Here is a 27,112-nt window from a genome sequence, read left to right as displayed (position 1 = left end):
CAGAGTCACATCCAAATTGGCTGCATGCCTGCGCAGAGCCAGCTTCCTTCCTTGTTAGGAGGCTGGTGTCCCTGGGGACGGTGTGGAGCCCGTGGGCCAGGAGGGGAGGAGGCAGCCTCTGACAGCTGTCACTGCAGGGGCCAGAGCTGTGGTGACGGAGGAGGCTCGAGACAATCGAGAGGGGCCTTGAGGGCTGTGCACAAGCGGAGGGTCAGAGATAACAGGCCCAGGTCACCGACTGCAGCTCGGGTGCGTGAATCCATTCCAAATGCCCTCCTCCCTTTGTGTGTGTGCAAGAAACACACACTCATTTTAGCGACAGCCTGAGCCCAGCTAAACTGATAAAAAAACAGCCTCCTGTAGGGTGGGGCACGAGGAAAGGCCCGGGCTTTGGAGCCAGATCCTCGGGTTCAGTCCCTGAGTCAGTCCATGCTGGCGATGTGACCCTCAGCCAGCCACTGAGTCCCTTTGAGCCTCAGTTTTCCCCTCTTTAAAATGAAGATAAAACATCTTGGCTGTTGCAAAGATGAAATAATAAATGCAGAGACGTGTCAGTGCTGCAGCAGACGCACGTGAGGGGACGCATGGGCTAGAGAGGTCACCGGCTCTGAGTCCGGGCTGTGCCCTCTGTGCACAACTGACGGGCTTTTCTGAGCTCCACTTTCCTCGTCTGTAAAATGGGCCTCAGGGACCCTTGAGTCCCCGTCCCAGGGTGCAGTGGGTTCATACCACAAACTGTAAAGCTACAGGCAGGCACTAGCCATCATGGCTGTGCGGCCTCACGGTGCAGCCGAAGCTACTTGTACCATCTGCTATTTTAGGTCAGCACCGTACTGCAAACAGTGGCAAGGACCCACCTCTGCAAACCGGCCTGTATGCCAGCACTGGGCTGGGCACTTACATGCCTCATTTCAACTATGCTCCAAACTCAGACGCCTGCGGGGCCCCAGCAGATGGGTGAGTCAGTAAAGTGGCCACACTGGGGACAACACATGCCCCACTGAAAGGCAGCAGCTGGCCAGGAGTGGTGGCTCACACCCGTAATCCCAGCACTTTGGGAGGCCAAGGTGGGAAGATTTCTTGAAGCCAGTAGCTTGAGACCAGCCTGGGCAACAGAGCAAGACCCCATCTCTACCAAAAAAAAAAATTTTAATTTAAAAAAATTATCCAGGTGTGGTGATACACACCTATAGTCCCAGCTACTCGGGAAGCTAAGGCAGGAGGATCATTTGAGCCCAGGAGTTCAAGGTTATAGTAAGCTATGATGACGCCATTACACTCCAGCCTGGGTGACAGGGCAAGACCCTGTCTCTAAAAAAAAAGAAGAAAGGCAGCAGCCGTGCTCAGCGCCAGTGAAGCTGCCCAGGGGAGATGCCGGCTTAGCGCTTCCAGATCTCCTGAGTTTTTAAGAGAAGCCAAAAATGTCACATAATACACTCTAATTCTTTAACCTTGACAACTAATGTTTTAAAATGTAGTGTCCATTGCAGGAAAAAATTCCATGGCCTCAATTTGTCTCCAGGCCAACGGCTCTGCCAACTGTGTCCTCGATTCTCTTTCTCTGTGGACACATCCAGCCCCGTGGTCCCGGCCTCCCCTGTTTGCAGAGCCAGGGCCTGCCTGGCCACAGCTTGGCACACGCCCTCCTTCACCACAGGGCCCCCCTGCCCTTCCCTCCCTGGCTGCCAGGCAGCAGGGTCCGGGCCCTTCTCTGTTCCCAGGGCTTGGGGTGTCAGGGGAGAGGCGGGGAAGAGGGGGAAGGGTCTTCACTCAGGGCTGCCCTCAGAGGCCTACAGTCATGGCAGGAGTCCTGAGCCCCTGCCCCCGCAGCCCGTTCTGAGCAGGGCTGCACAGCCTCCTGCGGCCGGTGCCTCAGTCATTTTCATGGACTCTACCAGAGTCTCGGGACTCAGAGATGGAGGGTGGGCCTTCACCATCAGGTGAAGGTGCCCATGGGCCTGACAAAACGGGGATGCCATACTCTCCCAGAAGTCCCAGGAGGCTGCATTGGCCATCAGTGTGGATGGAGAGCAGCTGCAACCCGGAGGCCCAGGGATGCAGAGAGGGTGTCAGAAGGAGGGCTGAGGAAAAAGACTGGCTTCATGGCAGGGGTGGAGGGAGGAGCAGGGGCTGTGATGAAAGCTGGCAAAGGACAGTCTGATATGACTTGCTGACATTTATTGAGCACCCACTGTGCTAGGCATGTGGTAGATACTTTTACATACACTCATTAAGTCATTCAACAAACACTGACTGAACACTTCCTACACACCAGGCTTAGGGCTAAGGGCTGAGGATACAAATGTAAATGATGACATCACGTAAATTATCCTAACATCATCCTCACCAAAGTCTCATGAAGTGTGTATTCTCATCTCAGCTTTACAGACGAGGAAACTGAGGTTCAGAGAGGTGCCATAAACAGCCCAAGGAGACGTGAGAGATGGAGCAAGGCAAGAATTGGGGTCCAACAGACTATTGCATTACACTTTCAGACAGCTAGGACTACAGCTGATAAAACTATGAGCTGTTGGAATGAGGCTTTGTTCTCTGGTTTCCAGAATTCTGGCGCTGGGGGCGACAGACGAGGGGCAGGGTCCCCACTAAAGCAGAGCAGATGTAGTCACAGAGTGGGGAAAACTCCCGAGGGGCTTTCGCCCCGTGCTGTGGGTCTGCTGAACATACTCATGGATTCTAGAAGGTCGTTGACCCACAGTGAGCACACCCTGGCTGTCAGCTGGCGACGGGGCCACCAGGTACCGTGTTTCAGGAAACATGACTGTAAAAGCCAAAACCAGCCCCAGTCTTCCCCTCTAGGCATCCAGGTGTGAGAACAGCCCCGCCACAGGCCTCCCCAAGGCCGTCTTCATTTTGAAGGGAATTAGAGACAATGTTTGCTGTTCCTCGGTTGGCCTCTGTGCAATAAATACTTAAAGTCGCCCACCGATGGCTTAGGAACTTTCCAGGAGGCAGTTGCGAAGCCTTTGGAGGGAGGTCAGAGGTCGGGCAGTTTGCATTTATCATTTAAGATGATCCCATGGAAGGCAACGCCTCTCGGCGCCTCACCCGGGCCGCAGGCTCAGCGTCTGACTTGGCGGAGGTTCCCGCGTCCCAGCGAGCGCAGGGACAGGGCTTGCCAAGGGAGCCGGCCGAGGGAACAGCGGTGCAGCCCACGGACGGGGCGGGGCGGTCACGGTAATGCGGGAAGCCCAGGGTGCAATGACAGGTGTCAGAGGCCGAGGGTGAGGCTGGCGAGGTCGGCAGGACTGGGTCAAGCAGAGCCTGTGGGTCATGGTAAGGAACTTGGACTTTACCAGGGAGCCACTGAAGAATGTTGAGCAGAAGAGGTCCCTGGGAAGATACAGTTTTTAAAAATAAGTCCCTCTGGGCCTGAAGAGGACGGAGAGGAAGGGAGTCAGGGTGTGAGAGGGGGCTGAGGGCTCCAGGTGGGAGATGGTGCAGCCGAGCGAGACAGGGACAGGCAACGGAGACTCCGGAGGGATGGAATTCGGCAGGGGACCTCTGAGCCTTTGCCCGACCTCACTAAGCCCCCTGCCTCAACTCCGCCTCGATGGCAGCTGGGGCCTGAGTGCTCAGCCCGCTGTTTGTCTGAGCCCCCGTGAGGCAGCAACAGACCCAGCCAGGTACGGCGACGCCCCTGGCCTCCTCCCCCTCAAAGCCACCCCCAGCTCAGCACAGAACATCACCGGTGACTAATGCTGCCCACTGGGCTCCCGTGAGCTCTGCATCTAGTCACACGTTAACCCCAGGAAGCAGGTGGCAGGGAGGTGACAAAGTCTGTGATGCTGCGAGCATCGGAAGGAGCCTCTTAAGTCCCGGGCATGAGTCACCCAAACCACCAGCTGGGTATAGCTCAAAATTTTAAATGGTGAAAAAAGTTGTTATTAAAATGCTCTAAGTCCTTCCCACAAGGAGCCTATGGTCTTTCCCAGCTCTAAGTCCTGCTGCCAAGGGTGTCTGCCAAGGGCACGCAGAGGTCAGGGGTGAGTGGGGCAGGGTGGAGAATGCCACCTCCCTGAGGCCGGGGGCAAGGAGCGAGGGCTGCCCACTCTCTGTGCAGGTTGGGAGTAGAGAATTTACCAGCTGAGTTCTTTTACCTCTAAGCCTCTGCGTGTTTAACCAGCTCCCTAAAGCTGATGTTCCTGGTCCAAAGACCACGCTGAGAACGAATAGGCTGGGCTCCCCCCTCTACGTGAAGGTCCTACCCCAAGGCAAAGGGATGGAGAGATGACCTTAAAGCCACCTTCTAGTCCTAGGATCCTGAACCTGCCTGGTCACCCCAGATCACCCCACTGACAACACCATTTGAGCATCAGGTTGCATCCGCCATCCCAACCAGGGCTCACCTCTGCCACAGTCCACCATCCTTCCATCATGCCCTTCCAAGCCACCTGTCCTACCATTGCTTAGTGGGTGTTAGGCATCAGTGTCCCTGATTGTATAACTAGTGTCCAGGCACCTCGGTGTTCAGTAGATCATCCCCAAAACCAGGCAGACACGCAGAGCCCCAATTTAAGGGTGGACACCCATGTCCCCATCAGCCTGTCTTTCCCCATCGCAGGACTTTGGATCCCATGGAGTCTGTGTCTCTCTGTCTCTTTCTGTGTCTATTTCTCACTCCGACTCGTGGTGAGGCTCCCAGATCCCCAGCTTGGCAGGCAGGGCCAGGAGCAACTTCCCAGCCTCAGAGGGCATGTTCCCACACCTCCCTCGCCACCCCACCTCTCACCAGTTTTAGCAACTCTTGCCTACGTTCTCCTACAGCCACGCACGAGCATCCGAGAACAGGGAGCGGGCTGCTTACACAGGTTCTTCTACGCTAGGAGGTAGGGAACTTGGGGTCAAGGCCCAGCTCCCACATTAACTTGCTGGAAACCTCAACTGACCTCTCTGAGCCTTCACTTCCCACCTGAAATGCACCCTTTGCCCTTTTATCCCTACAGGAGAGCAAGAGGAACTGAGGCTCCCATGGGAATACCCAAGTGCATAATGATCTCATCTTCACTGGGCACAAAAATGATTAGAACAAGGAAGGGCTGAGCTGGGGAGAGAGGGGAAGACAGGTGCCTCCCGTAACCTGGGCTTTTGCCAGCACTAATGACATTGAACGTTGCTACGTACCAGGCCCAGGCACTGAAAATATGAATAGACTTGGCTGCTGACCTGGGGACTCACTCCCTGGCAGGGCAGATGGACAGACCCACACGCTGGCAGTGCCAGCAGAACGTGCAGAGTGCTGGGTGACAGTGCACACAGCAAGGGGACATCCCCTCAGGGAAGTTAGGAGGAAGACATATTTTGCAAGGCCTACCTCTATAAAACCAATAAATCTGGAATAAAACATACTTTTTAATGCATCACCAGCCTCACAAAAAGTAAACGAAATCCTCGAGACAGACAAAAACAAAACAGCTGTGCATTGACGCCAGAATGGGGGTGGGGGTGGCGAGTGATCACCAAACGCAGACAGTGAGGCTGTCCCGGGTGCGGATGCTGACGTCAGGACTGTGAGCAGGGAGGAAGTCTCGGGATGCGGCAAAGTGGGAGAACAGAGCCCGAGACTCTCAGTCAACCAGGGTCTCTGGAAGGGGAATGAAGTGACTCCTGGTCCCAGGTCTCACCCGTAACTCCCTGTCTGCTCTCGACCCCAGTAGGAGTAAATGTAAATCCTCTGCGGAGAAAAGCATCTGCTATTTAGACCCTAAAGATTCTCATAAACTAAGATCAAATATGACTTCAGCATGAGCAAGAATCAGCAGAACCAAACAGCAAATTTAGACCCTCCAAAGTCTTTTCAGATATGGTAATTACCAATACCAAAGACAAAAATTATGTACAAAATACTTAAATAAATTTAGAATAAAATCATAGACATGAGCAAACAGCAAGAAACTATCTGAAAAGACCAGGAAAACTTGGGGAAAAAAAATCAAATAGCACTGTATAGAAATAAAAAATATAGTCGCTAACATGAAAATTAAATAATAAAAGGATAGGTTAAACGGCGGACTAAATACTCATAGCTAAAAGGAGAATTTTAAAAATGCAAAATAGATCTAAGGAAATTACCAATAATTCAATGCAGAGAAATAAGGAAATGAAAACCAGGAAGGAGAAATTAGAGCTGTCGCGTCTAATGCAATAGCCACTAGCCACATGTCGCTATTTAGATTTATATTTGAATTAATTAAGATTAAATAAGATTAAAACTCAGTTCTTCAGCAGTACTAGGTACATTTTAAATGCTCATAGTCACATGTGGCTAACAGCCACCATATTGAACAGTGAAGATTTTATCACTTTCCCATCACCATGGAAAATTCTGTTGGACAGCACTGCGTTATAAGATAGGAAAAAAAGAAAAAGAAATTTCAACTTATGTCTAATTGGAATCCCAGGAGAGACCCAGAGAGAATGGAGAAGAGGTAAGATTTTAAGAGACAACGGTTGAGAATAATCCAAAAATGAGCCCATAGATACAGGAAGCATAATTTATATCAACCAGAATACATAAAAAGAAATCTGTATCTAGCCGCATCATAATGAAACTGCAGAACTCGAAAGACAAAGAGAAATCATAAAACTAGCTAACAAAACAACAGCAATTAGACTTGCACCTGGCTTCTCTTTAGCAAAGACGAAGACCTGTGATAATGGAGCAATGTCTGCAAGCGCTAAGAGAAAATACTGGCAACCTAAAACCACGTGCCCAACAAAACTCTTGGAAGGACAAGGGTAAAATGTAGACTTTTTTCAGATAACCAAAAGTTGTAAGAGCTTACTACCAAAATGCTTTTAATCAAAGAAACTTTTAAATCCTGTTCTTCAGAAATAAGGATGTTATTCCAGAAGGAAGGTCTGAGATTTAAGAAAAAACGATAAACAAAAAATTGCTAAACATCTAGGTAAATTATTTTAAGCAAACATTACCAATGTAAAATAATCACGATGACAATGTCTAAATTATGGAGTTTTGAAAAAGGATAGAATTAAAATACTGGACATGGTAGCACGTTAAGTCGAGGGAGTGATCAGAATTAAAATGTTTTCAATAATTCTTACTATTTGGGACAGGGCATTAAGATACTGATCACCTCTAGGTGTTAAGTTAAATGTGTGTGTAGTGAGTTTTCAAGGGAAACCACAGGCAGTGTGGATTTAGAGCTTCAGGAGGCATTGGACTCACCTGGGGGACTTGTTAAAGCAGATTGCTGGGCCCACCCCCAGAGTTCTGTTCCAGAATATTTGGGGTGGGCTTCTAGAATTTTCATTTCTAACAAGTTCCCAGGTGTGGCTCATGAGACTAGTCCAGGACCCTCACTTTGAGAACTACCACACTCAAAACAGAGCAATAGAGAGCTTAACTTCCAAACCAATGGGGTTGGGGGGGTGGCAGGATATGAAATGAGAAAACAAACAAAAATCGTCCATCCAGACCAGCTGTGTCCAATAGAAATATAATGCAAGCCACATGTGAAATTTTAGTTCTGTTAGCCACATTCAAAGTATAAAGAAAGCAGTGAAATGAATTTTAATAAGATAGTTTATTTAAACCAATATACCCAAAATATTACTTTCATATGTGATCAATATAAGAACAGCTAATGGGATAATTTACGTTCTTGTCTTTTTTGTACTAAGTCCTCAAAATTCAGTGCCTTTATACTTAAGGCACTTCTCAGTGTGGACTGGCCACATTACAAATTCTCAGCAGGCACAAGTGGCTTGTAGCTACCATACTGGACAGGGCGGGTCTAGACTGTAAGTGACGTGAGTCCACAGAGGACAGACGCCCCCCCTCCCCCGTCATTGAGGGTCCACTCTATGCCAGACACTGGGCTGAACACTTTGCACACATCGTCTCATTTAGTCCTCACCTTGTCCTGTGAGATTAGGCATTACTATCATCCCCATCTTGCAGATGGGGAAACTGAGGTCGAGGAAATTTAAAACACTTTGCCGTGATCTGGTAAGCAGCAGAGCTGGGATTCCAACCCAGGTCCCTCATATTCCGGCGCCAACATCTGAACCTCTAGGCCAGGAGTCTCTCCAAAGGGTTTTTTGTAACAGGCCAGAGAGTAATCATTTTAGACTTTGTAAAGCAGCTCCCCTCAGGGGCCGAGGCCTGCTCCTTGCTGAGTAAAACCCTGCACACGCTCACAAACACACACTGGCTCGTGCACATTCCCGAAGTTTGCCTTTTCTCTTTGCCCACTTATCTGTCATTTCCTCCGTGCCCCTTCTGTCTCCCTCCTCCTCCCCCTGTCCCTCTTTCCACTTTACCTTTCTGTCTTTGTTGTTTCTGGGGCCCTTTTTTCTTACCAAGGCCTGCTCTTTGGGTCTCCTTCGTCTTTAGCACACTCCCCTGCTCCCATCTTCCTGCTCCCACTTCGCTTCCCATACCCCTTTAGTGCCCTCACCTGGGGGAAGGTAGCCAAGCACTGCAGACAGCCCCACCCCCCACCTGGGCGCAGAAGGGTCAGATCCGCCCCCCAGCTCACTGAGAGCTCCGCCCTCCCCCCACCACCAGGCTCAGCCAGTGAGTTTCTGCCCAGCCGGGCTTGACCACAGGAAGAGCAGTCCCCTCCCTAGTGCCTGAGCTGAACTCAAGGTGCATTTACCCCAGGCACGCAGCGGGACTGAGACCACAGCAGCGGAATTCTAGGTGTGGCCAAACAGTGCCCAAGCCCCAGGGGAGGGGCCCCTTGTTACCAATAATAGCCACCCTGACTCAGTGCCTGTGCCAGCGACCTAATAAAAGACATCAGAGAAAAATATCTCCTAATATGACGAGCTTATGGGGGACCAAAGCAGAAGGGATTATGATCTGGAAGCGCGGCCACGCAGGCCACGGGTCGTCTGGGGAGGGGCGCATGAGGGGAAGCGTCTGTTGGCAGAAAGAAGTTGGCATCAGCTGCTGGGAAACGGGGTTCGTAGGTTCTGGAGGTGACACAGCGCGTTGGTGACGCCGTTGCCGGGCAGCGTTCTTTCGAGAGCATCTTATCTGAGTTGCTGCAGTCCTAAAGAAGGAATTTCTTGTGGGGTTATTCTAGAAGGTCCTTGAGACAGTCTTCATCTTAGACACACGAGCACGAGCTCTCCTTCTTTGTGCTTCCCCGGCTCTAATTTGTTTGGATCTGACAAAAGTGATTTTGTCCTGGTAACCGCCACTTTCACTCTGCTGTGGCTGCACGTTCAGAGTTGATAAACGTTCATCTCAACCTAGAAGGTAGATATTATTATGATACCCATTTTATGGATGGATAAACTGAGGTCTCAAGAAATTTGCCCAAAGTCAAGGTCTATTCCACTCCAAAGCCTGGTCCAAATGGACAATGTAAGCTGTGTCTTGGAAATTGGGGTAACCAGACTCGGCCACACATTACCGAGTCTCCTCTTCCCAGAAGCATGTAAGAGAGGTAGAACTCAGCTACAGGAACAAGACAGAGAGAAGCCAGTCAGGCTGAAGGCCTCCCAGCAGGCTCCCAGCTCTCTCCAACCCAGGGAGGGTGCCCTGTTTAGGAACCCACAGCCAATCCCGCAGAACTTGGAGTTCTGGACCCGCTCAGAAAGACTTCCCTGCAAGCCAGGCCGGCCTCTGGGAGCCGCACCCCCACTGGGCTCAGGTCTGTGCCCCCTGGCCGGGCAGCCTTTTCACCAGGCAGGAACCTGTGGCCCCTGCAGGGCTGCGGAGGCTGTTTCCACATTCCCCGGCACCATGGCGACACAGGTGCTCAGACTGGTGACCCGCACAGAGCTCTGTGCCTCTCTGCCACTTCCCCGGGGGAAAAAGAGATCTTGGACCCGCCAAGAGGGGAAATACTGTAATGTTGGCAGTGACTTCTCAACCTCTACCCATCCTGGCACAGACGGCCTTGTCACACTCACTGCCACCGGGTCCTCACATCAGCCCACAGAAGAGGCAGGCAGTAGAGAGCAACACTGTGCCAGCTTTACAGAGGGGGAAACTGAGGCATGAGGCATTTGGGAGAAAGGCTTTGGCAGACATGGGGATGATGGACAAGTGTGTGGCCACCAGGTGGATGCAGGCATTCTCAAAGAGTCCCTTACGGAGTTTCAAACAGAGGGAAGGATTTGGAAGAAGGGGCTTAGTAACTTGAAAAAGTGACATTTCTAGACTATATTTTCTCAATTTCAAACATAATATAGTCAATTCAGAAAACCTGAGAAACAGAAAAGCATGCATACACAAATATCCTCACATCCGCATACCCACACATTCACACAATTATCCATCACCCCTTTCCAGAAATACTCAACATTTATCCACCTAGCATTTTATGCGTATACACATGTATATATATAATTATACATTATATACATAATTTCTAAACTACATCTGGGATTACATTGTACCTGCTGTTTTTTCCTTTTTCACTTGGCAATGGATTGTGGACATTTTCCCATGTCAAAAACGTTCTGTGCCAGGCGTTCCTGTTCATTGCACACACTCCAACATGTGGATGGAGCGTCATCATTCAAGTACACTCCCATCAATAACCATTTATACTGCTTCCTTGTTCTTAGTTTTTCCAAACTGTTTCATTATAAAACTATACATGTTTATTATGGAACTCTGACAACACGCAGAGGTATAGCAAGAAGAAAATAACCTTATTCTCCCCAGTATACAAATTCCGTAACTACGAGCATTTGTGTGTACTTATTACCTGTTGGAACTATATGCCCTATTTGTACTGATGGATAAGAATCTTTTTACACCATTGTAATGATTTATAACATACAATTTCCGCCGGGTCATTTCTAATCGGGGTTATTGTTTAATACTCGTCACTTTTCAGGGTATTGAGTTTGTCTGTTTTGGTTTCTATTAAACCCTGTTTTGGAGAGATTCCTTTCCCCACTCAGCTGGGTCTGTGGAACCTGAACTTTGCATGTTTAGCAGGTGCCGATGCAGCCGACCACAGAGGGAAGAATGGGGGTGGAAAGTGTTAGTGGAAAGACTATTTTTTTACTGTGAGGGCCACTCCAGAGACGGGCTTCCCTGTGCTAAGAAACGGAGCCGGGCTCCATTTATCCTACGAAAATAAATCACCCGGTTGCCCAGAGATGACTACAGTGTGTTGTCTGCAATAGTGAAAAATTGGAAACAATCCCCCTGTCCATCCGTAGGAGGCAGGTGACATAAATTACAGAGCATCCTTTCAATGAATCCTGTGCAGTCAAAAGCTATGGCAGCTCTCTATTGAGACGGAAAATGCCCTCCACAGCGGAAGGGAAAACAGCATATTACAGACAATTGCAGCGTGCGAGCATGTGGGCCCGTGCATGTTTGTAAGCGTGGGCGTCTGTGTAGCCCAAGGAATATTTCACTAAATACTAGCAGCTGTCTCTGGGTGGTGTGGGGGTGATTTTCATTTTCTGTTTTTTTTTTTTTTGGTCAGAGTCTCGCTCTGTTGCCCGGGCTAGAGTGAGTGCTGTGGCATCAGCCTAGCTCACAGCAACCTCAAACTCCTGGGCTTAAGCGATCCTACTGCCTCAGCCTCCTGAGTAGATGGGACTACAGGCATGCGCCACCATGCCCAGCTAATTTATATATATATATATATATATATATATATATATATATATAGCTGTCCAAGTCATTTATTTCTATTTTTAGTAGAGACGGGGTCTCGCTCTTGCTCAGGCTGGTCTCAAACTCCTGACCTTGAGCGATCCTCCAGCCTTGGCCTCCCAGAGTGCTAGGATTATAGGCGTGAGCCACCGCGCCCGGCCTTCATTTTCTGTTTTATTTTTATTTTCTTCTGGAATACGTTTGTCTTCTTTTCTTTTGAGGGGTCATAGATTACTTTTGTAATGGGAGTGGGACAGAAAAATAAAACAGACAAAAGCCCTTTTGGTTTTGAAGAGAAGAAATTTGTGGGGAAGACGTCCCTGCCCTCCTCCCCCTCCGCCCCGGGGAGCAGCTGCCCCCAGCACGGCCGCCTGTGCTTGTGTGTTGCAGACTCGGACAGCCAGTGCAGCCCCACGCGGCAGAGCCTCAGCCTGTCGGAGGGCGAGGAGCAGATGGACCGGCTGCAGCAGGTGGAGCTGGTCAGGACCACCCCCATGTCCCACTGGAAGGCGGGCACCGTGCAGGCCTGGCTGGAGGTGGTCATGGCCATGCCCATGTACGTCAAGGCCTGTGCCGAGAACGTGAAGAGCGGGAAGGTAGGCAGCTCCCGGCCCCCTGGGGGACGCACCCCACCCAGACACTGGCCTCCCCCACCCCCACCCTGGGGTCAGGAGGAGCCCCCCGACCTGTGTCCAGGCTCTGGTGTCCGTGCTAAATCACTGTGCCTCCCTAGCAAGGCACAACACCCTTCTGAGCCTCAGCGACCTCACATTCAGAATGGGACCAAGCTCCCTTTACCCTGCTGAAGGGTGCAGGACACAAGAGAGGGCTCTTTGGGGCTAGAAGGTGATTCCACCCCCTCCTGTGGGGCAGGGGCCCCAAGGCAGGATGCAGAGGTGTTCCAGGTGCTCTGTCCTGACTGCCTGGGAGGTCGGCGGGGAGATGGGGGAGGAGCCCCACAGACCCCCCTCTGGGCCCGGCCAGCAGCTGTCCTGGGACACCCCGGGTGCAGCGACAGCCCCGACTCCCACCCACCCTCCTGGGGGCAGGTGCTGCTGAGCCTGAGCGACGAGGACCTGCAGCTGGGCCTGGGCGTGTGCAGCTCCCTGCACCGGCGCAAGCTGCGCCTGGCCATCGAGGACTACCGCGACGCGGAGGCCGGCAGGAGGTGAGCGGCTCCTGGGCACCCCACCTGCGCAGGCTCCCGGGGAGGAGGGAGAAGGGTCCACCCTGAGGCCTTCGGGTTACGCAGGTGGGAAGCAGGTGCTGTGGGCTGGGCCAGGTGTGGGGATGTTGGGGTGTGACCAAGATGGTTCAGGATGCCCCTGGCCAGCGGTCCCAGGCACACCCAGTCCCCCGGGCCAGCCCTCCCTATAGAGAGATAGACACACAGGAAAGGCATGAGGCCATAAATGCCCTATGACACCCCCACCCCAGCATGGGAGCCTCATGTGCTCCCCAGAACTCCCCTGCCTCCAGGGTCCAGCCTGAGCCGGTCTGCTGCATCTGCTTCAGCGTCTTACCATTCCAGGGTGAGGAAAGACAGCACGAGCAGGGAGAAATCTCCCACAGAGGACGGGGCCCCTCTCAGCAAGCACACCCGGGCATGGCAGAGCTCCTTCCCCGCCGTGCATCCCTGGCAGGCCACCCTGCCAGTTCCTCACACCACCCTCCGCCCCAGTCCTGCCTGCTGTCTGCCTCTCCCTGACTTTCTGCGAGCAGAACCTGTTGAGGGTCCCTCGTCCACCATGCAGCTCCAGGGAACAGGGAAGGAGCCCTGCCCCCACCCGTCCTGAGAGTGCGGAGCGGGGAGGAACTCGCTTTGTAAATCTGACACTTTCTGTTTTGCATAATTATGTCCTTCACTGGTTTCCCCATCATTTTTGTGCAATTAATTAATCAAACCTGGTGATGTGTGCTGTAATTTACAGAAGCAGCTTAGTGGATTAAAAAAAGACGGGGTTGGGGGTAGAGAAACAGCCTGGTTTGGAAGTAGGAAAACCGAATCCACGTGTGTCCAGGAGAAAGATGTGATTCCAAGGTGACAGGAAACACAGAGGTGAGCCTGGGTCAGAAACTTGGGGAGCAACTCAAAGCAAGCGAGCAAGAAGGGGCCTGGCCTTGTCAGCAAGTCGGGACGCCGGCCCATTCTAGCACAGCAACTGCCGTGTGAGTTGTATTTAACTCATGCTAGTTTTGAGCCGGGAGCCCCATGAGGCGTATGTAACTCACACGTCTCTTCACCTTGGGAGCCATGAGAACTATTTTTCAAGTTGCATATAACTCATGCACAGAAAATAATAACAAATAACAGATTTTTTCATTAAATTAGAAAGGATCATTTTGTTTCTGAAGTTTTTACTCTATTATCGTAATAAAGTGCCATGGCCCCAAGGAAAGAATTTCTTTTTCTAGTGTGGCAGTGAATGTACTAGACAGGGCTGGGGCTACCCCCTGCTGGGCTTCTCCTCCTGCGGGTCCCACAAGCACCTGGCACTCACTGCCCACCTCCTAACCAGCTCCGTCCCCACATCTCTTCACCACCCTCAGTCACCCAAGCTGGAAACTCTCCTGCCTCCTTGCCCTGCCCCCAATAGGGATGTACACGCTGCCTGTGTTCACTGAACAGGGTGGGGCTGCCTGCTACGCCTCTTACAAATTTGGGGAGTCCAGGCCACTGCTCAAGCTGCCCTCAAATGTGGCTTAGTCTGCTTGGGCTGCCATAACGAAATACCACCAACTGGGTGGCTTAGACAACAGAAACTCATTTCTCACAGTTCTGGAGGCTGGAAGTCGAGATCAGGTGCTGGCATAGCTGCGTTCTGGTGAGGGCTCGCTCCCTGGCTGGCAGAAGGCCGCCTTCTTGCTGTTTCCGCATATGGCAGAAAGAGAAATAGAGACCCAGCTCCAAAAACCACCACAGTGGGGGTTAGGATTTTAGCACATGAATTGGGGGGGGGTGCAAATACTTAGCCCACAACAGTGGCTGACCCTGAAAACCTCCAGGAACCAAGAGTCTACAGTGCCCCAGAAAGGGGTGGATTCAAATGTGCAGCTAGATGTGAACGGGTTTTGAAAGATTCCGAGAGCCGTAAGCAGAACGGTTCCAGGGATTATGGAGCCCCAACATTAGACACCTCCCAGGGCTTCCTGCAGAAGGCAGAGACCTTGTTTTGAGTTTCCTATTCCCTGCAGAAATCTGGCCTGCCTCTAACTTGCCATGCGACATTGCCCTCTCTGGGACTCAGTTTTCTCACCTGGGAAGTGGAAGTAAAGTAGGACAGTGATTTTTAAACTTTTGGGGATCATAGTCCCTTTAAGAATCTAATAAAAGCTTCCGATACTTTCCCCAAAAGAAATATACAAAACTTTACAACTTAGCATTGTGGGACCCTCGGACCCACCCACTTTCAGCGGTCCATGGACTCTAGGGTGAGAACCTCACGTGAGTTCCTCTTCAAGAACATTTTCAAATGCAACATCCTGTGTGACCATGGGCGTGACAGCGCCCTCTCTGGGCCTGGTTCCCCTTATCTACAAAGTAGTGACAGTGAAACTCACCAATCCCTTGCCAACTAATCGTCATCGCATGGACACGATTTTATTTAATCCTCATGACACCAATTCCGGATAGACACCCTTTCTCATATTTTAAAGATGGAGAAAGTGAGGTGCAGGTAAATAATGTCCCTGAAGCCACATGTCAAAACATCTGACTTCAAAGTCAATGGCCTTTTCCACTATCCCGTGTCACTTTGTATCAAACAACAAGAACAGAAATGGCTCCTGCTACTGTTCTTTCTGGAACACCCAGTGTATCCCAGTCCTTGCAACTCCACGAGGCAAGTGTGGTTACTCCCATTTTACAGATGAGAAAAGCGGGGCCCAGGGGCTCCAGGTTGCAGGGCTAAGAGTGACAGAGCCAGCACAGCCTCCCATTGTCTGTGTTGTGTATGACCCAGGTAATTGCTAAATGCTACACCTGTTCTCAGACTTCAGGGTCTAATCTGGCTGAGTTTGGGGAGGGGTGGTGAGAAATTTTATAAGACGTCTGAATGGCTTTTACAGCCCTGCCGTTTTATTCAGCTTGGGCTCTTACAATCAATAGCTCAGACTAGCAGCTGGGAAAGTCAGAGGCCCCATGGGGACGACATTAATGAAAAGAGAACGACGTTGAAGGGCAGGAGCATATTAGCTGTCAGCGGGCGGACGCATAGTGCTGACTGTGAACGAGCCTCTCTGGGGCAGGTTAAACCCTCCACCCCTCATCTTGTTGCATCTGTGATTTGCTGAACAAAATCCCAGGCTTTGGTCGGGAGAGGAGCCCATTCTGTTTCCCATCAGTGCCAGCCCTGGCCCAACACCACCTCATTCGGAGGGCTGTGAGCTCCAGCTTGCACCCGAGAGAGAAATCAGTGAGGGCTGGCGCCTCGGAAGGGTCCCTCTGTGACGAGGGTGGGGCTGGCCTTCGAAGGGCTGGGACGGGGTCTACCCCAGGACCTTTGCATCCTAGAAGGGAGCTTGTCTTAGGCCAGAAGCTTCCAGTTCAGGGCCTCCCCTGAGCCCTGCTCTGTCATCACGCATTCGACTATGGAACACATGCTGTAGAACATTAACTCTGAGCCTGGGCGTGGGGGGCCTGGGCTTTATAGATTAGCCACACCCGGCGCTGCCCTCCAGGAGCTGACGGTCCAGGGAGGCAGCTGGCCACAGGAGCAGCAATGACCCACAGTGTGACTGGGGCTGGGATGGGGACTCCCAGGGGCTTTGGGCACAGAGAAGATCCCCTGACCCAGTACAAAGTCCTAGAAGGCTTCTGGGAGACCAGACGTCTCCGCGGAGTCTGCAGGAGTTAGGCAGGTGACGAGGGTGGCGTGGGGTGGGGTGGAGAACAGGCCTGGAGACCAGAGGCTGGGAGGCCGAGAGGGAACCCAGCCTTCTCTTAGCTGTTCTTCCAGCAAGTATTCAGTCAGTGTCCACTGTGTGCAGCCCTGTGCTGACGATTCGGCAGTGAGCGCAGTCCCTGTCCTGACAGAGCGTGTACAGTCGGGCGGGGAAGAGAGAAAATAATCTAGTGGACAAATCAATGAATGTTAAAATTCAATGTGTGACAGGTGCATTGAAGGAAATCACTAGAAACAGAGCGGGCTGGGGGAGCGACTTGACACAGCGCATCAGAGAGAGGGGAGAGCGGACAAAGGGACCAGAGGGCTGAGGCTGGGGCCAGGGAGGGGTGGAGGCTCAGTGTCCCCCGGAAACGCCCCCAGGAGCCTGGTGTGTGTGGGGGGGTAGGTCAGGGCCAGTGTGGGTGGCTCTTGTAGGCCACTCCAGGGACTTTGGACTTTACTCCTGGAAAAGGAAGCCAGGGAGGGTGTCCAGCATTTTTAAAGGACCTTCTGGTGGCCGCAGGGAGTGTGGACTGGAAGGGGCGAGTGTGAGGGGGGGCAGTCAGAGGCAGCCGCAGGAACCCAGGCCAGAGGTGGTCGAAGTTCCAGGAGAGGAGAGAAGGGGACAGAGGTCACACTGACCAGAAGAACCAGGCAGGGCAGTGGGGCAGGTGAGGACGGGCTGCCGGCTTGGGAGCTGGGTGACAGTGACAGTGCAGGAGGGGAACAGCTGGGGCAGGGGCTGGGCCTTGAATGAGAGATCCCATGGTAGCCAGGAGGCTGGAGAGGAAAGGTCAGAAGAGAAGAGAGGTGAATTTGGGAGAGGTCACTTAGGGATGCTGCCCAGAGCCCTGGAGACGGGAGAGCTGGGGCTGGAGAAGGAGGGGAGGGGTCGGGAGGGAAGATGTGCCCATCATCTGGCAGCAGCTGCCAGGGGACGCTCTGCAGGGATCCTGCCAGCAAGGAAGGACGGTGAAGGGCCATCTAGGCGCCAGCAGGAAGGCGGGGTGATCAGCTACCTCTGGCTGCCACCCGGGGCGGAGGGCGGTGCTGCTTCGCAAGCCCACCATTTTCCCTTTCACTTAACGATCCCTTGGTGGCCCCCCGCGGCTCCCACTTAGCTGGCAGCAGCTCCTCATGCTACGGAGTCCCTCTGTGGGTGGCACGCGCACCTCCTGCCTTCTGCGAGGCTGCCACCGCGTGGCCAGCAGAGGAGTGACAGTGCCAGGCCCACCCTGGCAGGCACAGCCACACTTGACCCCTTTGAAAAGCGCGCGTGGTGCACCTGCTGTGTGCGTGGCTCTGGGCTCTGTCCCGTGTGGGACTAGGGAAGGCCGAGACATGCGGTGCGGTGGTGAGAGACAGGACTCGGAATGTGCCAAGTGGGCTTTAATTCCGACTCCCAGACGTGCCACTCTGTGGCTCTGGGCAAAGTCGGAACTTCCCCTTTGTAGAGGGAGGATGGCAGCGCCTTCTTCACACAGTGCTCCCAAGGATTAGGATGTGCCTGGCACACCGTGAGTGGACACTGTGACGGTGACCACCGTCACTTTTCATAATATTCTCCAAACAGGAAAACGCACCAGAGAGCACTACTAGGGAGGACGTGCTGATCGGGCGGGCCGGGCCCAGGCCTTGTGGGTCCCAGGATGCTGTCGAGGCCCTTGTAGAAGTGAGGGGGGCTTAGGCAGGCGGGGTGGGGTCCCCAGAGTTGCTGTCTCCTGCGTGGCCCTTCTGCTCTGTCCCTGTGCGTGCTCAGTCTCTGAATGTGGTCTCTTCCCTTTTCCTGTTCCCTCCGTCTGACTTTCTGTGGATCCTGTCTGTTCTTTGGGCCTTTCTCTGTCCCTCCCCACCCATCCACCTCTCGCCATCTCTGCTGCGCTCTTCTGTCTGCCTTCCTCTCTCTCTCTCCGCTCCACCCTGTCTCTGTCTGGCTCTGTGGCTTTCTTGGTCCTCCCCCACTCCGTTGTTTCCCCATCTCTGCTGCCATTCCTGCCTGTCCCTGTTTCTGACACTTCCCCCCACCCCCTCTCTGGCCGCATCTTCTCACCAGCCTGTCCAAAGCTGCCGACCTGGACCATCACTGGGTGGCGAAGGCTTGGCTGAATGACATCGGCCTGTCCCAGTACTCCCAGGCCTTCCAAAACCACCTGGTTGACGGGCGGATGCTGAACTCCCTGATGAAGCGGGACCTGGAGAAGCACCTGAATGTGTCCAAGAAGTTCCACCAGGTCAGCATCCTCCTGGGGATTGAGCTGCTGCACCAAGTGAACTTCAGCAGGGAGGTGAGGACCAGGGCCCTTTCACAGCCCTCCTTTCCCCTCTGGCATCTGCTGCCTGTCCATCTAACCGTCCACCCATCTGTTCATCTGTCCATCCAGTCACCCATCCACCCATCTGCTTGTTCATCTATCTATCTGTCTGTCCATGACCCATCCATTCATCCATCCATCCATCCATCCATCTGTATGTCCATCCATCTGCCATCCATCCATCTGCTTGTTCATCCATCTATCCATCTGTCCATCCATCACCCACCCATCCATCCATCCATCTGCCATCTATCCATCTGCTTGTTCATCCATCTATCCATCTGTCCATCCATTACCTATCCATCCATGTACTGATCCATCCATCTGTCTGTCATCCATCCATCTGCTTGTTCATCCATCTACCCATCTGTCCATCCTTTACCCTCTCATCCATCCATCCATCTGCACATCCATCCATCTGTCTGTCATCCATCTATCCACTTGTTCATCCATCCATCCAACTGTCTGTGCAACCATCATCCATCCCTCCCTCCCTCCTTCCAACAGCCACATACTGGGCATGGGCCAGGCCCTGTGCCCAGTTTTGGGGAAATGGGAGCCCTTGTCCTCTGAGAGCTCACTGCTTCTCAGGAAGAATCACAAAGAAGCTGGTGGTGACAATACTGTGGGAAACTGTCCCAACAAGGGAAGCCCAGGGTTTTATGAAAATACAGAAAAGAAGCCTCCAGGGATCAGGGGCGACCCCCAGGGATAGTGACAGCCAAACTGAGACCTGAAGGAGGAATTGCAGGGATCAGTGGAAAATAAGAGGGGAAAACAGCCCAGCAGAGGGGACAGCGTGGCAAAGGTCCAGAGGATGGATCTGTGGCAGCAGAGGAACTGAGAGTCCTGATGGGTAGGGTGGCAGGTGTGGGGAGGAGGCAGTGAAAGGAAGTGCTGGAGAAGTCACCAGGGGCCTGTGGTCATGTTCGCAACTTTGGGTGCTGAGTGCCCCTTGATTCTGCACCCTGTCAGGCCAGAGAGCGCAGGGCACTTGCTTCAGTCCCCAGGGCCTCCTGACATTCCCAGGGAGGGCCCCTGAGCCACTGGGCCTCATGGGGCTGAGTCTACCCAGTTGACCTTTCTTAGGGCGACCTCAGAGCACAAGCAATTCATGGTTGGGAGCAGAGGGACAGAACAGGGGCCGCCAGCCCTTCCTCCCCCTCCTCAAACCCCCACTGAAAAGCATTTGTGATGCACCTACTGTGTGGGTGGCACTGGGCTCAGTCCTGTGTGGGACGTGGGGACGTCTGAGACACGGCAGTGGTAAGAGAGAGGACTTAGAGCTCGCCACATGCGGGTTTTCATTCTGACTCTAGGACGTGCTGCTATGTGGCTCTGGGCAGTCAGAGCTGCCTGTTGATACAGTGAGGATGGCAACACCGTCCTCATCAGCACTGGGAACAGGAAGGGGACAAGGACACAGCCCCAGTCTGACAAAAGAGGCAGTAACGTGCAAGAAGGGCCCCCACTCCCTCGGGGACCTCCAGGTGCCCCTGGTCCCCCAATGGACCCACTGTCTCCCCACAGGCACTGCAGGAGCGCCGGGCCCGCTGTGAGACCCAGAACATTGACCCCGTGGTCTGGACCAACCAGCGGGTGCTCAAATGGGTGCGAGACATCGACCTGAAAGTGAGTGTGATGGCGGCGTGGGGGTGCCTCTGGGGCGTGTGCAAACCCCAGGCAAATTTGTACATAAATCAATAACCCTTCTGTGTGAACTGAGGCGTCTTTGCCCAGGCCTGGCAAGCATTGTGGCCCGATCAGGCCAACTAGCCTCATGCCTTCGTCCCCAGGAATACGCAGACAACCTGACCAACAGCGGCGTCCATGGCGCCGTGCTGGTGCTGGAACCCACGTTCAATGCCGAGGCCATGGCCACTGCCCTGGGCATTCCCAGTGGGAAGCACATCCTCCGGAGACACCTGGCGGAGGAGATGAGCGCCATCTTCCACCCGGCCACGTGAGTATGGGCTGGCCCCAGGCGGCATGGCTGCTGGGTACGGCTCATCTTGGCCCGTCACCTGTGGGACCCCACTTGTTCCTTGCACCACAGAAGTCTCCTTGTGCAGACCAGGAAACTGAGACTCAGAGAAGCAAAGTGCTTTTGCCTGAAGGTCATAGACTAGACAGAGGTAGGGGAGCAGTCAGGTCTTGAATAAAGTTGTGTGTTAAATCCAAAGCCACCTGGGTGTTCAGGAGCATCCAGTGAGTGTGTTGGGACAGGCCATATGAGAGTGGTTTGAGTCAGGAGGATCTGCACGGGCCTAGAGGTTAAGATGGCCAGTCCAGGCAGGACAACTGTGGGGACCAAGTTTGGAGGCAGGAAGGGCATATTAATGATGCTGATGACCCAGGTGAGCCCACCTGCCCTGTATCCTCATCTGAAAAGTGACCAGAGAGTGGACACCTGGACAGATAAACCAGGCCCCTTCCCAGCAGGCTCTGTCCTTGAAATGACCCACTTGGGGTTAGATGATCATTTATTGAGCTCTTGCTAGCTGCACTATCTAATTCCATCCTCCTGACAATGCCAAGAGATCAGTATCACCACCCCTCCTTTACAGACAGAGAAACTTGTTCACAGGGACCAAGCTATGTGCCCAAGCTACACAGCTAGTAAGTGGCAGAGCGCAGATTCGTCTTTCATTCTATTAGTAGGGCTTATTACATTGACTGATATTCATATGTCAAACCAACCTTGCATTCCTGGGATAAATCCCACTTGGTCATGGTGTATAATTAATTCTTTTTATATGTTACTGGATTAGGTTTGCTGGTATTTTGTTGAAAATTTTTGCAGCTCTATTTATAAGGAGGTTATTGGTCTATAGTTTTCTTTTCTTGTGATGTTTTTGTCTGGCTTTGATATCAGGGTAATACTGGCTTCACAGAATGAGTTGGGAAGTGTTCCCTCCTCTTTTGTTTTTTAGAAGAATTTGCAGAGGATTGGTGTTCATTATTCTTGAAACATCTGGTAGCATGCACCAGTGAAGCCATCTGGACTAGGCTTTTCTTTGTGGGAAGCTTTTTGATTACTAATTCAATCTCTTTACTTATTAGAGGTCTATTCAACTTTTCTGTTTCTTCTTGAGTCAGTTTCAGTAGTTTATAACTGTCTAGGAATTTGTCTATTTCATCTAGGTTAGCTAATTTGGTGACATACAGCTCATCATTTAATTATTCTCTCATAATCATTCTCATTTCTATAAAGTTGGTAGTAATAACCCCTCTCTCATTCCTGGTTTCAGTAATCTGAATTTGAGATTTTGCTCTTCTTTTTTTTTTTTTTTTTTTGTTTTGTTTTGTTTTGTTTTTTTGATTAGCCTAGATAAAGGTTTGCTGATTTTGTTGACAGAGCCCAGATTTGAGTCTGGGGCTCCCTGACTCAGGCCTGAGCGCTGAACCCGCAAACCACATGGGGCCTTGGGGAGCAAGAGACTCAACCCTCGGGCCAGCCCAGCTGGCACAGGCTGATCCCCACCCTCCGCCCTCCTTCCTGTGCCTCAGAGCCTCTTCTGTGCCTGAAATGCCCTTTCTGACTCAGGAGGTTCCAGTGAGATGCTTCGTTCTCCAGAACTTTCCCTCATCAAAACTTATCCTTCTGATGTTCCATTTCCTCAAGGTCCAAGCGGCTAGAAATAAGTAATAAGCCAATTCAAGCTTCCAAAGACCTTAGTTTTATGCTCGGCCTATTCCCTGGAGCTTTGTGTTTTCCTGGGGTTTAATCCAAAGGAGTAACCAAGGAGGGGATTTCAGCCACTGTGCAAATTACAAGAAGGGAAGATACTTTCGCATAGTGGTGGCCAGGGCCATCCCTGCTCCTTTGTCTACACCATGAAGGCAGCCACTTTCCGTTTAGGGGATAGTTTGTTAAGACCAGAGCTGCTTACTGGGCTCCATCGTAGCCAGATGGGGAAACCAAGGCCCAGCAAGGTGATCAGCTCACACAAGAACTCATCGAGGGAAGAGCTGAGCAGGGACTCAAGCCGGGTCTGTGCCCTCAAAGGCTTTGTTGGTCACAGTAAGATATTTAATACAATCATAGCAATTACTCTTGCTACATTAGCCACTTCTCAGCATTTTATAAGTATTTTGTCATTTAATCCTTGCAATGACATCAGGAGAGAAATTCTGTTCAATCAACCCCACTCTGCAGGGCACACAGCCCAGGTGATACAATCGCCAAGGGATTGGGCCAGCCCACTGATGTAGAGCCCACAGTTGCAACCACAGCCCTACCCTAAATTCCCAGGTAGGAAGACCTTGGTCTAGATCTTGGTCCTAGAGTCCCAAGTTCAATTTCCATCCCTGCTACTAGGTGTCTTATATATCCTTGGACAAGACACCCATCCTCTTTGGACTTCCATCTCTTTTTCAGTGGAAATAAGAGAAGGGACCCTGGGGTCTCCGAATTCATTTGACTGCTAATGTTCCATGAGTCAGGGAGATCAATGCCCTTGCAAGAGAGCAAGCAGAGCTGGCTGCCTGAGCTTTTGTGGCTTCTGCAATTAGAGCTGCTTCCCCACTGGACCTGGGAATTTCATCTCAGTGGGTGAGCGAGGGTAGTCCTCATGAAGACCTTATTTCCTGACCCGCCACAGACACGGCCTCCCTGCGACGTGGAAGCCCCTGGCACCCGTGGGTTTGAGGACTTAGGTCGAGTTGCCATTCACTCAGTCAGTGCTGTCTCCGGCACACTGCCCTCCCCTCCTTTGAACCTTCTCAGCAAAGTTTGCCCCAGAAGAAGCAGAACGTCTCTGAAACAGCTTAAAAGATGTTAGATGGTTCCTTCTCTTAACAAGTCCACCTCTGTGGCGACTCCCGGCTCTTGCCCCAACTCTGTACCCTACAAGGAGCCTCAGTTTCTTTATCCACAGCACTGATGTGCTCACACTGGGCTTGGCAAACTTTTTCTGTAAAATGCCAGATAGCAAATATGTTGAGATTTCGGAGCCTTAGGATCTCTGTTGAAAGTATACAACTCTGTCCTTAGAGCAAGAAAGCAGCCATAGACAACACGTAAACGAAGGGGCGTGGCTGAGTGCCAATAAAACTTTATTTACAAAATCAGGCAGCCGGCTGCATTTCGCCCCCAGGCTGTAGTTTGCCAAATTCTATTCTAGCGGAAGCCTTCCATGCTTTTGCACAAAGAAGGGTGTCACGGGGGCAACTTCAGGCAGCAAGGCAGGCAGGGGACACAGGTTTCAAGAGCAGGGGAGACTCTCCTGATGCTTCCCAGATCACATCTAAATAGGTAGGATCTGGGGACTCTCCATCAAGCCTTCCCTCTCGTAGTGCGGTTGGCAGCACCCTGAGGAGTTAAGAGCGGGACTTTGGAGTCTCAAAGACCCGGGTGCAGATCTTAGCTGTGCCACTTACAGCTGTGTGATCTTGGGCAAATTGCTTAATGTCTCTGTGCTTCCCTTTCCTCATCTGTAACACAGAGCTGGCAGTTTCCACCCCGCGATGTGTGGTGAGGATGACATTTATAAAGTGCTGAGCACAGTGATGGCACTAGGAGGTGCTCAGTCAGTCACTGCCACCAGTGTGAGTGTGTGCGTGTGCGCAGTTGACTAAGCCTCCCCTGCTGACTCAAAATGGGTATCTCCGCAGCTCCACAGGCATCCGGGAGGCTGAGCGCTTCGGAACGCCCCCTGGGAGAGCCTCCAGCGCCACCCGGGCGGGGAAGGAGGAGAACAGCAGTGGTCTCAAGTATAAGGCCGGCCGGGTAAGTCGCTCCATGCACTCACCTGTGCATCCTGCACACCTGGGAAAGATCTCTTTGTCCTCTGGGCTGGGTGGCCCCTCCCTGCTGCGTGTCTGTGGCTCCTGCATTGACCTGTGGGAAGGTAGAGTCAGGCCGGGTCACAGGTGCGTCCAGGAAGGATGCCCTTCAAGAGACCTACGTGATGCTTCAGTCCTGGTGACAAAGGCTCCCACGAGGCTTAGTGTAGTGCACCGTATCTTGAAGCACAGGTCTCACGTGCCTGCGTCAGAACCACCTGACACTATTGCTTGATGTCCAAATTCTGGGACCCACTCCGGCCTCCGGAAACAGAAGGTCTCTGGGGCGCGGTGGAACCCGTGGTCGGCAGCCTGCCCAGAGGGTTCCGGTGCAGCCCAGACTCTGAGACCTACCGACTTAGATTTAAAACACCAATGACCCGAGCAACAGCAGAGATGAACCCCTGGTGACTCCGACAAAACAGGATGAAAACACGTGCAATGTGGGCCCGATCGCACAGATTCCGAGTGACACAGGCTCCTAAATGGAGACGTGCAGACGCGGGTGGCAGAACTGGATGATCCCAAATCCTCCCATTTGAAGAATGAGTGATCCCCATTCACTCATGAACATGAACAAACTGCCACCCTTACCCTTAAAATTCCCCATTCTATGGCCGGGAGCGGTGGCTCACGCCTGTAATCCTAGCACTCTGGGAAGCCGAGGCGGGCGGATCGTTTGAGCTCAGGAGTTCGAGACCAGCCTGAGCAATAGTGAGACCCCGTCTCTACTAAAAATAGAAAAAAATTATATAGACAGCTAAAAATATATATAGAAAAATTAGCTGGGCATGGTGGCACATGCCTGTAGTCCCAGCTACTTGGGAGGCTGAGGCAGGAGGATTGCTTGAGCCCAGGAGTTTGAGGTTACTGTGAGTGAGGCTGACGCCACGGCACTCTAGCCCAGGCAACAGAGTGAGACTCTGTCTCAAAAAAAAAAAAAAAAAAAAATTCCCCATTCTAGAACATGCTTTCTCATTGGGAGTGATAGCGCCCCCAAAGGAGTGAAAGTTTGGGGTGGGGGGAGGTGGCAAAAAAAAAAACTTACTCTTTTTATGTAAAAGCACAGATATGTATAAACAGGTGCACATGATATCTGTGGTATTAAAATTGCATGATAGGGGTACAATTGGGAAAAAACTGTCTAAAACGTCTCCTTGGGAGGCAATAATAAAAAGAAAAGTTTGGGAAACACTCACCTAGAAAGAAAGGAAGTGAAGTAAATAGTTACAAAGCACTGTCATGACTGCTATAATATAGAAACGTACAAAATAAGAGAGAAATGTTTGAGGGCCCACTGTGCGTGATAATAATAGCTACTATTCACCAAGTACCTGCTCTGTGCCGGCACCCTGCTGTGTGCTTTGCAGATGGGATTTCTACTCTGCACAATTCTGGGAGGTAGAAATTACTATTCCCATTTTGCAGCTGAGAAAACAGACTCAGAGAGGGGAGGTGACTTGTCTGAGATCACACAGCTCCGAAGTGACAAAACAGGAATCTGAACCTGGGTCTGTAAGTTTTCTGCCCCACTAGGCAGTGCTAGAATATTCCTTCTTGCCCTGGGTATGCAGTCAGACCGCATGCTCCTGCTCAGACGTTCCCACAAATATTGTCCTGTACACTCTTCCGCAACTCTCCTCCCACCAAAGAGGGAGGAAGAAGACTTTTGTGAATAATCAGACTGACAGTCTTTGTCCTCACGCTTGGCAACCAATCGAATCCTTCCAGTTGGGAACACAAAACTCTCTCCAAATGGTAATTCACAATCTCCTCTCGGTCTCCCTGAGCACTGACTATTATTACTACTAGGAGGAGCACAGAGAGGTTAAGTGAATTACTCAAGGACACAGAGCAATTCGAATTGGAGACATTTCCCAGATCTGAAAACATTTAATTCTTGTTTCTCTTCTTCTTGTCCTTTGGTCATGTTCTTGTCTTCTCAGCTGCCCCTGGGGAAGATAGGAAGGGGCTTCAGCAGCAAAGACCCCGATTTCCATGATGACTATGGCTCTCTTCAAAACGAAGATTGCGGAGACGATGACCCCCAGGGTGGGCTCGAGCAGTGCCGTCTGGAAGGCTACAGCAGCCTGGAGGTCACCAACGTGTGAGGAACCCATGGCTCCCGGCAGGAAGAGCGGCCAGATGGCCCAGGTGCCGTCCCCACTGTACATAGCGACCTCAGGCTGAGGGTTCCCCTGCTCCTGGGCGGAATCCCAGCAGACTGCTGCAGTGTCAGATGGGGAGTGCCCCGGAGAGAGAAGACCCAGCCTGCCTGTCTTGGGTGGGCCGTGGGCTTTCCCACTCAACCCAAGGAGACTGGCCCGGAGGACACGTCACAGTGCCCAGCCCCTCCACAATCCAGGATGCACAGGCTCCACCTTGGAGTAACAGCCAGCTGATGAGCAGTCCACGCGGTGCCCGCAGCCCTGACCTGAGCTGTCAAGGTGGAAGGAGGCCCACGGTTCCCCCAAACACCCTCCCAGGAGGAGCGGGTGGGACTCCCA

The 27,112-nt window shown here is 52.1% G+C and overlaps 1 protein-coding gene and 1 long non-coding RNA gene across 2 annotated transcripts in view; one reads left to right on the top strand and one right to left on the bottom strand.

The window, feature by feature from the left end:
• LOC123635969 overlaps positions 1-24,614 on the bottom strand; it is a 33,538-nt gene extending 8,924 nt beyond the window's left edge. The window contains exon 1 of the long non-coding RNA XR_006734261.1: positions 24,572-24,614. This is a non-coding gene — a long non-coding RNA (uncharacterized LOC123635969). The remainder of the gene's footprint in view (positions 1-24,571) is intronic.
• Positions 18,541-26,896, top strand: LOC123635968 (kazrin). Its single transcript, XM_045548674.1, has 5 exons — positions 18,541-18,791; positions 20,349-20,450; positions 20,615-20,781; positions 24,435-24,549; positions 26,552-26,896. The coding sequence occupies exons 1-5, from the start codon at positions 18,672-18,674 to the stop codon at positions 26,714-26,716; spliced, it is 669 nt and encodes a 222-aa protein (XP_045404630.1). The 5' UTR covers positions 18,541-18,671; the 3' UTR covers positions 26,717-26,896.
• Positions 26,897-27,112: the final 216 nt, after the last annotated feature.

This window comes from Lemur catta, chromosome 3, assembly GCF_020740605.2.
Source record: "Lemur catta isolate mLemCat1 chromosome 3, mLemCat1.pri, whole genome shotgun sequence".
NCBI lineage: Eukaryota > Metazoa > Chordata > Mammalia > Primates > Lemuridae > Lemur > Lemur catta.
Note: the sequence above shows the minus strand (reverse complement) of the source record. Positions and strands in the feature narration are given on the sequence as shown.

What these genes read in the sequence shown, in the direction of transcription:
- LOC123635968 (XM_045548674.1), top strand. Translation starts at nt 18,672, where the DNA reads ATGCTGAACTCCCTGATGAAGCGGGACCTGGAGAAGCACCTGAATGTG. An exon ending in TGCGAGACATCGACCTGAAA is followed by an intron (nt 20,451 to 20,614) that starts GTGAGTGTGATG and finishes CTTCGTCCCCAG; the next exon opens with GAATACGCAGACAACCTGAC. An exon ending in GCCATCTTCCACCCGGCCAC is followed by an intron (nt 20,782 to 24,434) that starts GTGAGTATGGGC and finishes GTATCTCCGCAG; the next exon opens with CTCCACAGGCATCCGGGAGG.